Consider the following 12562-nt stretch of genomic DNA (forward strand, 5'->3'; position numbering starts at 1 on the left):
ACTGCAATCAATAAACTGCAGATTGATGGATGGTTTGTTTTAATATGTCATATAAGAATGGATTGTTTTCATTCATTCGTTTTCCTTCAGCTTAGTCCCTATTTATCAGGGGTCACCACAACGGAATGAACCGCCAACTCTTCCAGCATATGTTTCATGCAGTGGATGCCCTTCCGGCCGCAACTCAGCCTTGGGAAACACCCATACACACTCATTCACATGCACACTCATACACTACGGCTAATTTTGGTTACCCAATTCACTTATCCTCTTAAGGCTCAAGGTGTTTTTTTCTCTTTGCTATTTGGGCTTATTGGAACCTAATTAGAATAAAAATCTATCCTCTTTTGATATGATGTACTTTTAGAGAAAAATGATGTCCATATTGTGGTCCGAATTTACATAAAATACTTTTTCCTGAATTTTTTTAATGCATATTTAACATAGAATTTTTTTTTTGAACTTGCTTTGACTATCAGAGAGTAAAAACCAATTTTTTTCCCATTTTGGACAGTTCAAAATAGTGTTTGGGACATTTCATATGCTGCAAAACAGTTGCAGGATGACACCGTATGTCTGTAACAAAATATAAAACATTCAAAGTATTTTAAATAGCCACTTAAGAGCTCAAATGTGCTGTACACGTATGTGGACACTCAAGCCCTAGGAGGTTAAAGCTCATGTGTTTGGACTGTGGGGGAAACCAGAGCACCTGGAGGAAACCCACACCAACACAGGGAGAACATGCAAACTCCACACAGAAATGCCAACTGACCCAGCCAGGACTCAAACCAGCGACCTTCTTGCTTTGAGGCGATTGTGCTACCCACTGAGCCACCGTGCCAGCCCAATTTTTTTCAATACTCTAAACAAAAGCAATCAGCAGCCAGGAATTAAACAATATGGCATTCTGAATGAATTATACTTTCATATGCCAGCCTCATTGTATAAGGTGACAATGAAAATGTGGTGATGGATAATGACGAATGTCTGGCAACAGACAAATAGTTGAAATGCATACAATATATTACAACGGTCTAATTTGTTCCTATGATGCAAACTAGAGCCCTGCATGGGCCTTAAATCTATGCCCTACCCCAGCCCTGGCCCAAGACGCACAGGCTGTAGCCCTACCCTTGTCTAACAGCTTATAATGTTTCAGCCATTAAAATAGACCAGATTTGTATTTAATAGAAAGTTGATGTTTCTTTCATCAGAATAGTTTAGAGAAATGTTTGGAGGGTTTTTTTGTTTGTTTCTTAAATGTAAGTTTTAGTTTTTTAAGTGGCATCGATATCCAAGCGGTGTGCTCCAGTTTACTCAACTTACAAGTCTCTATTTGTTTGCCTTTCCTCTAGCATTTTTCAGTTTTAAGTTTGTCATATTTTTCTCTTCATGTTCTGCCTTTGCATGTGGCTGGAAATCTGTATGCACAAGGCATCACTGGCGCTTCTAGACCGCATGCATTAGATCTCATTAAGCGTTTTTTGAAGTTTTTTCTGAAGCAGGCCCCAAGCCCAATTTGCGTGCTAGCTATGACGTGAAAATGGGCCCACAGTCCGGCCCTAGGGGCATAAAAAAGACCAAATGCAAAAAAAAAAAGGGCTCAAATGCAAACTGAATTCAGCATCATTACTCCTATTTTAAGAATTACATGATCTAAAATCATGCAAATATTCTAATTTGATGCTAACAAAATGCTCCTTGAAAATGCACATCATTGTTAATGCTAAACTGTTGGTGCTGCTTAATATTTTTGAGGAAACTGATTCATTTTCTCAGGATTCTTCTGATGTAGGGCTGCACGATATTGGAAAAATTTGACATTGCGATGTTTTATTTTTCTGCGATATATGTTGCGATATGAAAGAGCTCTATTTGATAAGAATTCATGTAGACCTACAGAAGTTGAATAATCATATGAAACACAGAACTTCATAGTCTTTTTGTATAAATAATTAAATAAAATACTTTTTATTAAAGTTACAAATAGTACAATTTCTCATGCTGGAATGCTATACGCTCTCTTGATATGCTTATACAGTCAAAGGTCTTAAAAACATGTCAATTACACATGATCCATTATAGTAAAAATCCTTAATGACTGTGGCTCCTATACTATAATACCAATTCAACATTGCAAGATCTGCGATGTTACTATTGTGGATGCACACACTGTGATATCGATGCTAAAACGATGTATTGTGCAGCCCTACTATGAAGACTGGAATATTACTGGAATGAAGCAAATCTTTTTTAACATTAAATTGTTAAAATAGTTATTTAACAACTGGAATCCTTGCTGCACTGTAAAAAAAAAATCCTGGTTGACTTAAATTTTTAAGCTGAATCAAATTAACCAAATTAAGTCATTTGAACATACATTTTATTAAACTGACCTAAAACAGCTTGCTTGACATATACAATTAAGTTAGGACATGATTAACTTGGTTTAATAAGTTATAATTAACTAAACACATATGTTGTCACGACTAAATGATCATTTAATTTTTTACAGTGTGAATACTTTCTTTTATCTCTGCCATGATGACAGTAAATAATATTTGACTAGATATTTTCAAGATTAAAGTGACATTTAAAGGCTTAACTGGGTTAATTATTTTAAACTTAGTGTAATTATTCTAGCCGAAATAAAACAAATAAGAATTTCTCCAGAGGAAAAAATATTATAGGAAATACTGTGAAAAATTCCTTGCTCTGTTAAACATCATTTGGGAAATATTTGAAAAAGAAAAAAAAATTCACAGGAGGGGGAATATTTCTAACCTCAACTGTATATTCAAAATCTCTCCAGATCAGCAGTCACTATTAAATAATTTAAATGCATCCTTGTTGAATACAGTTATCAATGTCTTTGTACTGACCCCAATCTTTTGAACAGTAGTCCATATTCAGTACAGTGCATTCATTGATCACTTAATCTCCAAATCTCTCCTCCTTTGTAGGAGGACAACATGTTATGGCAGCTAAGAATTGAGTCCAGAGCGCAATTTCTTAACTGTTTAATCAGATTACAAGTAACATGTGATGACTAGTAACAGAAAGAGTTTCTCCTTGATATACATTGCTAAAATATCACTGACTATAGCTTGATGAAGTAAAAATTTGCAATTCTAATCCAGTCCATTTAATGTACAGTTGAAGTCAGAATTATTAGCCCCCCTCTGATGTTTTTTTTCTTTTTTAAATATTTCCCAAATTATGTTTAACAGAGCAAGGAAATTTTCACAGTATGTCTGATAATATTTTTTCTTCTCGAGAAGGTCTTTATTGTTTTATTTCGGCTAGAATAAAAGCAGTTTTTAATTTTTCAAAAACAATTTTACGGTCAAAATTATTAGCCCCTTTAAGCTATATGTTATTTTCGATAGTCTACAGAACAAACCATTTATACAATAACCCGTTATACAATAACTTGCCTAATTATCCTAACCTGCCTAGTTAACCTAATTAGCATAGTTAAGCCTTTACATGTCACTTTAAGCTGTATAGAAGTGTCTTGAAAAATATCTAGTCAGATATTATTTACTGTCATCATGGGAAAGATAAAATAAATCAGTTATTAGAAATGAGTTAATAAAACTATTATGTTCAGAAATGTGTTGAAAAAAATCTCTCCATTAAACGGAAATTGGTGAAAAAATAAACAGGGGGGCTAATAACTCTGACTTCAATGGTATATAAGCAATTCTAGCATCATGGATGTGACATTTGCCATAAACACTCAAAACATAAATTCACAGAGAAAGTATACGTTAACATTATATTGAAACTTCTGCTTATATTTTCTAGAGATCTTTTCTAGTTGTGGGATCAGAAAAAATATCAACCTAGAAACATTTTTATTGATTTTAAATGAGGACAATAAACATGCGCTATGGAAGTGACCAGAAAAGTATGCGAGTTTACAGTATACAACATACTTTGTAGAAATTCTGTGAATTAGGGGCCGATCACACCGAACACGCTATTCCGTTCTGAAAACGTGAGGTGAACCGCAATGCCTTTTTTGTTGACAAGAATAAAAGAAATGCTGTGCGCTTTTCATGTAACAGTCATCATAATCTTAAGTCTTTAATATTTAGATTATTAAAAAAAACATATAAACGTTTATATGCATTTATGTACGTATTATATCATTGTTGCATCAAATGACAAAAAACGAATTACCGCTTGTGAGAGGTGTTTCTAATGCAGCGTCTATGGGGGGTGGAGTTGCACACCGGAAGCGCGCGACACTGCTCACATGACAGTTGGAAGTATCGCACACCAGACGCGCACATTCGAATGTTATTTAATATGAAATTACACGGCAGAAATATGAACAGTGTCCTGAGTCGTAGCTGGGCGCCACAGACAGCCGCGAACTTGCGGTGCTGGTGTGCGTTACCTGATAGAAATCTATATTTAAAATTCTAAAATGCATGGCGCTGAGTGGTGCGGCGCGTTGCCGAGTGGCACATCTGGTGTGCGACCCCCTTATGGGGCTGAGAGTAAAATTGGACGTTATTCTTTCTTCTGGCTGCCATCATCAATCTTACACAACTGTTTTCCTTTTTCTGAAATCTTGTAAACACCATCGTGGAGTTTTTCTTTTATCATTTCAGCAAATATGATTGTAAAAAAAAAAAAAAATTGTTGTACTTTCCCATTCACTGCACTCTAAGTTTATCCAACTATGACGACTTAAGCTACTGAAAACCAGAAATGCGTAAAGGGTCAATTGGTATAACTTTAATATTTGATAATATTGTGATATTCAAGATTTATAAAGTCATACAGCTCCGGACAACTCAAAACAGTAACCGCTAGTCTTTCCGTAGTCGTCTTGACAACACAAACACTGCTGTCACTTCAACGGAAACCCCACATCTGCTTTGATTTGATTGGAGAATGAAAAAGACGCGAGTGACGTAACACGTTTTTCCGCTCAGAGTTGATTTTTTTTTCAACAGCGAGCACACAGAGCGCAATAGCAAAAAGGCACAGCAGGTAGTTAAAACGCGAGGTGCACAAGGCGCATAAGCAGCATGTAAAATGCTCACAGCCATTAGCAAATCATTCAAAAAAAGGCGCCTCTCAACGCAAAAAGTGCGTTCGCTGTGATCTGCCACTAAATCTGCACTAATAATGCTAATCAAGAGGATAAGAATTGGCGCACTATAGAACAAAAATTATTGATTTGACGTTAATTGAAATTTTTGCATCTATAAAGAAAAAGCTTAGTTATGGATGTGACATCTCTCTGTTATAAATGTGACAGATGTGAAATTGCCACTTGTGTGACTTTGGTAAATCAAATAAAATTGTTTGAAAACACTGACAGAGATATTTTTGAGTATTTTACAGTACTGTACAATACATACCTATGCAAAAAACTTGCCATTTTGGTGAAAACTTGATTTTTTTTTTCATGGCAAGGTTGACATTTGCATGGAAGTATTTGCATTTAATGGACTCTACAAAAATTAAGCCTCATTCATACACAATTTCCATAACGCAGCAAATTATACAATTACAGCCCTAACTGTGAAAAGATAACAAATTAAGGCGAGTGAAATAATACAGATATAAAATCACAAGGCCAGGTGCACATTTCCAGAGATTAAAAAAAAAAGAGCCCAAGCAGTTTGTATTCTTAGTCGTGCCCTACTTCAGTCCATTTAGATGGTGAAAATCTCTAAATCAAGCTGCTTTTGTGCTTTGGAAAGAAAACTAAGCACTTATACGTTAAGTTCTGAACTGTTTTCTGCAATATAATACACTGATTCTCAAAAAGAACACATTCAAAATCTTTCAGATCCAGCACTTCCTGTTTGCACCACACCTAATTTCCTCCAGGATCCCTCGTTTGTTATCAGACCGTTATCTCTCTCCCGCTTACTCTCTGTGGTTTCTTTCTCAAGTTCGCCAATAGGAAATACCTCTATTGTTCTGAATGACCAAATTCACAAGACGCACTAAAGGCTCTGTTTTAAGAAATGTTCTACAATATGCGAGTCTGCGAGGTGAGATCTGACTCAAAAGTTATCTTGATCTGACTCAAAAGTCATCATTGCATTAGCTGGATCGAGCAGGTTTGTTAAAGCATGTACCTCATTAAAGAAAATGCTAAAAAGGATAAAAGCTTAGTCACTCACCCGGCAGGGTAGGCAATTAGTCCTGAGTGTGGGTCACATGCCAAAGCACGACTCCCAGCGGAAGTGATTCCTAGAACTTTCTCCAATGTCACCTGTGGAATCACATGGTAAAAAGTTAGACCGATGGGTGGATGGATTGATGGATGGGTGGGTGGATGGATGGATGGGTGGTTGAATAGATGGATGGATGGATAGATAGTATAGTATGCAGTCAGTCAGCATGGCAAAATAAATGAGTTATTAAAAACATTAGCATAAGTTTAAAAATGTGTTAAAATATGGTAAAACTAATCTGTCCTTAAACGCCACTAGTAATAAAATTGAAAAAATATTAACATTTCAAAGCAGAGTTTAAAATCGTCTTCAACTGTACGTAATTTTGTATGAAATTATTGATATTTTAAGTCACGGATTCTTAAACTTTTCAGTCCGTGACCCCTAAAATAACAACTGCAGTGACTCGCGACCCCCACTATGCTCAGAGGTGGTTATAAACATAAAAATATTGCACACAATGGTGCACACACACCAGTAGGAACTATATAAACACAAGCATACTGACAACACAAAAAAGTGCCACAGTTTAACAACCGTATAACATTTATAGTCATTATTCATTTGTTTTATTTAATATTAATCTGACTTAATGAGAATGGTGGGCACAATTAGGGCTGCACAATTCTGGCAAAAATGTGAATCACGATTTTTTTTTGCTTAAAATCAAGATCATTCTTGTCATCTTGATCATCTGTTTCAAGATCATTCTCAAACATATGGTAAAACAACAATAATATTAGGCCTATGTGTAGCTCTACTGTTGCTTAAAATGCTAAATGTTGTATTATCAATGCTAAATTATTGTTATTGACATTGACAACATTATTAGACCATTATATTTCCATTATATATTGGCTAGGGTTGTTATACTGACACAGTAAACATTTATTTTTGTCCACAACACTGTGTGTTAGCTAAGAAAGAAAAAATATATCAAATGCTTGTCGTAATCATAACTCTAAAATGCGATATGATCATTTAAATGACGTGCGCACAGGTTTCACTTTCACTTCCGAGTGCGGCTCATAGCTGCTGTCACTGTGAGAAAAAACACACACATGCAAATCAAAGCTCACGCACATCCCTTAAACGATCGCTCTGTGCAACAAACTGAATGTTATTTACAACTTTATTACATGTTATTAACAGCCTATGCAGATTCTGTTCACTAAAGTAGGCGTCATTCTCGCCAGTAAACAAACAGCTGGCGGTCAGCTCACGTGTGATTTCGCGACCGTGAATACATCATTACATGAAGAAAGAAATGTAATTTTTTGGGTATATTTTACCTTATAAATACAGTGTGTGACACTTTTAACAGCATTTGAAGGTGTCAATGTTGCTGTGAAGACTTGTGCGACTGCCTTGCTTCGCTCCTGACTGAAAATATAATTGGCTGAATCGTAGAAAAGCTGAATTAAGATCGTGTGTAGGGTTGAATCGAGATCGTGATCTTTTTCGATTAATCGTGCAGCCCTAGGCACAATGTTTACAGCACAAGGCTTGGTTTAATTTTGGAGACTGCCACTTAGAGATTATCGTCCAATATGTTTATATTATGTTCAGTCGTGTGCTTTACTTTTAATGTATGTGAGTGCCATAAAGGTGTCAAATCAGAAATCAGAAAGAGCTTTATTGCCAGGTATGTTCACACATACAAGGAATTTGTTTTCATGACAGAGCTTCAACAGTGCAACAAGATTACAGAGACAGGACAAAAAACAGATAATAAATATATATTTTTTAAAAATACAAGTAAGTAGTGAATGCAAATATACAGATTGGCAAGTGTATGTACGTGTTTATTACTATATACAACGTTATATGTGCAGCTGTTATGTGCAAATTGGCATGTAAAGTGTGTTGTTAAATAAGTGTATATGTGTATAAAAGTGTATAGCAAGTAGTGATGTTGGTTCCACAATAATTATCATCAAATGTTTATGAGATGGATTGCCTGAGGGAAGAAACCGTTTCTGTGTCGGGCTGTTCTGGTGCGCAGTGCTCTGTAGCGTCGACCAGAAGGTAAAAGTTCAAAGAGGCAGTGTGCTGGGTGTGAGGGGTCCAGAGTGATTTTGGCAGCCCTTTTGCTCGCTCTGGATAGGTACAGTTCTTGGGGAGTAGGAAGGGTTGTACCAGTGATTCGCTCAGCAGTCCGAACTATTCGACGTAGTCTTTGGAGGTTGTATTTAGTAGCTGAGCTAAACCAGACAGTTATTGAAAGTTTAACATTGTGCCATAAATTCAATCTTCTGCAATTTACGCTATTGCTGTGACGTTAATCTAGCATAATAACCCTAGGGGTTGCAATCCAATGGAAAAAATTCAAAGGCTGATGGCTTTTTATTTGCATGTTGTTGCTATGTAACTATTAAATATAAAGTATATAAGTTACAAACTATTTTTTATCTTCTGTAGGTTATGGATAAAATATGATAATTCTCATAGTTTAATAACATATGTGATATTTTGGAAATCACCAAGCGATCCCCCTCATCGTTTCACAACCCCCACTTTGAGAACCACTGTTTTAAGTGACTAAAATTTTCTTGAAAATTGATTTTTTTTTTTTATTTGTGCAAAATTCCATACACTTTTCAGCCACCTTAAAATATAAATATTTTCATATAATATTGTGTATATTTCATGCAATATTTCTCTTTGTACTTTATTTATTCAAGTAGCAATAATAAAAAAAAAAAAAGATTATTTTGGTTGGAGAAAATTTTGAACACTTAAAAGAAACAGCTATATTACATTAGTAACTAAATATAGTCAATGATTGCCCATAAATTGCTTGGCTATACAATACCCAACATGTCTATTACGGCATTAACAGATGAGCTACTTAAATAGCTACTTATGAATTCACCACTTAAAAAAATTATTTATTATGCAAGACTTTGTTTAGAAACCTGAGAGACTTTAAATGCCCAGAGGGTTAGTACGAGTATGAGTCTAAAATGACTCCACTATAATGCTCCAAAATAGTGTTGTCACCTTTAAATGGAAATTATGAGTTAGCTAATTTTCCATGAGGCATTTGTAAAGTACTGAAGAACTGCTCAAAGCAACATGCTGAGGCAAAAGAGCAAACTGGAGTGGCACAAAACAGTAAACAAGCCGAGTAACAATTTAATAGCATTTTCATGGCAGGATCATGTTGCAAAACAGCTGCATAAATGCTGAGTAATAGCGATGTGGTTCAAACGCAATTATCTGGTATGTAAAATATGTATTGAGGCAAAAGCATAATGGTGTAATTTTTGAAAGATCAAAGTGTGTTTTTCAGCATTTTAAGTGTGCAAAAAATTGGATTACTAAACATCTGCACGTGCCAATTCAATGTCAGATACATTCATTCATTCATTTTCCACCAACTTAGAAGTGCCTAATCTATCAGCAGTCGCCACAGCGGAATGACCGGCCAACTAATTCGGCATATGTTTTACACAGTGGATGCCCTTCCAGCCGCAACCCAGAACTGGGAAACAGCCATACACTCTAACATTCACATACAGTGTATACTCATACACTACGGCCATTTCTTGTTTACCCGATACCGCTCGTCTTTGGACTGTGGGGAAACCTGAAGCACAAGAGAAAACCCACGCAAACACTGGGCGAACTCCACAACCAGCAACCTTGTTGCTATGAACAATGAGCTAACCACTGAGCCATTGTGCCATCCAATATAAGATACATTCTGTAAAACATTTACAGTAAGTTACAGTAAATTAACAGTATGTTTTCCTATAGATACACTCTAAAAATGCTAGGTTCCACACAATTCCTTCATGTTGTTCCCACACACCGATTAAATTAAATAACTTAATTGTTTTTCACAAACTTAAATGGATTGAACATAAATCAATTAAATTGTCTGCAAAAAGGATTGAACAAGCAGCAAATCTCATTAAGTATAACTGTAAATGGACTTTTCCAAAAAATTCCCTGCATGATTTTTTAAAAGGTTTTTTTTTTTGCTTCACGTTATTATTAGGGATGCTCAAAATAACCGATTAACCATTAACCGAAAGAGTGCGTTTTTAACCGATTAATAGTATCCGTTAAATGATTAAAAATATTATTTTATATTTTTTTAAAGATTGGCTGCATATGAGGCCGATCACAGCGAACATGCTTTTTGCGTTGAGAGGAGCATCTTTTGAATGGTTAACTAACAGCAGCCAGTGTTTTGTGCGCTGCTTATGCGCCCTGCGCACCTCGCTTTTTGCTTTTGCAAATTCTGAATGGAAAAAGCGTGTTACGCCAGTCGCGTCTTTTTCATCCTTCAATCCAATGAAAGCAGAGGCAGGGTTTCATCAGTCAGTGTTTTCGTTTTGTAATCTAACTTTGTCATTTAAGTGAAAAATATCTAGGGCAGGCCTATTTATTTTATTCTTTTTATTTAGTTTATTCTTTTTTTCTATGATGTTGAAAACACTGCAGGTGTGTGAAGATGTTCTGTTGTTAATATACTAGCATGTTAAAATAAATCAGTAATTTAAAATGCAACATTTAATGTGTCAGACACAATAGACACGTCAATTAAAAAAAAAATTAAATAATACTTTAAAGTTAATGTGACCAGTTAACCGTTAATATTTGGTTATATTTCCGCTAAAATTAACTGAAATTAGCATCTCTAATGGTTCTTTTTAGTGTTACATTACAGTTTATATTAGTTTTACGTCTAATTTTGATAATGTTTATTGCATTACTTAAGTGTCGTGTGTTACCATGTCGATGTTTAGTAGTTGTTGTAATGACACTGTGCAACTTCTATACACTGTTAACAATTTCCTGTAGAATCTACAGTAACTTACTGGCAGCAGTACGCCAGTAACTTACTGTAAATTAATTATAGCAATAATGCTGTATTTACATTTACATCACCATTTATCTCACTGTATACAGTGGGGAAAACAAGTATTGAATATGTCATGTTTTCTCCTGGGAATATCTCTAAAGAAGCTGTTAACATGGAATTGAACTAGCTTTTGGTAAAAACTCAAACAATAAAAAACATAAAAATAAAACAAAACAAAAAAAATCTGTTATGACTTATGTGTTATGAGTTCTGTGTAATAACAATGAACTGACACAAGTAGAAAGTTCTGAGCTACCGAAATGTAATTATTATTACTTTATATAAAAGGCTTTTATGGTGATGGCAGCTTAAAGACGCCTCTCATATGGTAAATGAAGTCACATCAATTGCTCAGGTGTGTTTTTTCAGAGACTTCAACAGAGTGTGAAAATCTTAATGGTTCTGTGGGTCTCGTCTATCAAATCTGATCTTTAATTTGTATCTTCTATTGGATTCGAGTTACGTGATTGGCTGGGCCATTCTACAGCTTGAGTGTATTTTGGATCATTGTCTTACTGAAATGTCCACCCTGGTTTCATCTTCATCATCCTGCTAATTTAGATGTTGGACTGAAGCATCTAATATTAATTTACAATGACAAAGAGCGGAGGCTGGCTGAAGAACTACTGACAGATTTCAGCTGCTGTCCGGGCTTTCACTGCCTTTCTACACCTCCCTTTCTTCATGTGTTCAATACTTTTTCCCTGTGTAATTTCGATTTATTACACATAACTTAATTTGTAAACGAATTAGATTTGTTTTCTTTGCATATATGGATTTATTTGGTTGTTACCAACATCCAGGGAAATTTCAAGTCAACAGCACCTTCAGAAATATGTTTTCTGAATGGTGATGTGTTCAATACTTATTTTCCCCACTGTAGTTTTTTTTTAGAGTTGTATGCTTATCAATACTGTGTAATATAAAGTAATTTTCACAATGCAACTCTAAAATACAATGGCATATACTGCATAATTGTCCTACAGTAAAATACAGTTCATATTACAGTTAAATACTGTGTAATTCACAAAAAAATTGTGTACATTAGGTTGTGTTTTTGTCTTTGTAACAAAGGTTCCAAGTGTGGATGTTAATACACGAAATATATATGAGCAATTCCAGTGTTATGGATGTGACATTTGCAGTAAAAACTCCAAACATAAATTCACTAGAAAGTATACACTAACATTATATTCAAACATCTGCTTATATTTTCCAGAACAACTAACCACAGAGCTGTGGGAGCAGAAAAATAACAATCTGGAAACACGTTTTGTACTTTACATTAGGAAAATAAGCATGTGTGAGCAGAAAAGTATATGCAACATATTTTGTAGAAATTCTGTGAATTAAACTGCACAACCCCCCCACAAAAAAATATGCTAATGAAAAGAACAAAACTTGCTCACTATAGAACAAACATGATTGATTTTATTTTATTTAATATTTTTGCATTCATGAGGGAAAAGCT

At 35.0% G+C, this 12562-nt stretch overlaps 1 protein-coding gene across 2 annotated transcripts in view; it reads right to left on the reverse strand.

Annotated features, from left to right (window-relative positions):
* Positions 1-12562, reverse strand: part of mapkbp1 (mitogen-activated protein kinase binding protein 1) — a 119810-nt gene that overhangs the window by 101248 nt on the left and 6000 nt on the right. For both annotated transcript variants that reach the window (XM_056477701.1, XM_056477700.1), the window contains exon 2: positions 6162-6253. In XM_056477701.1, coding sequence (XP_056333676.1) covers positions 6162-6253 — 92 coding nt within the window. The remainder of the gene's footprint in view (positions 1-6161; positions 6254-12562) is intronic.

Source organism: Danio aesculapii, chromosome 17 (assembly GCF_903798145.1).
Source record: "Danio aesculapii chromosome 17, fDanAes4.1, whole genome shotgun sequence".
Taxonomy (NCBI): Eukaryota; Metazoa; Chordata; class Actinopteri; order Cypriniformes; family Danionidae; genus Danio; species Danio aesculapii.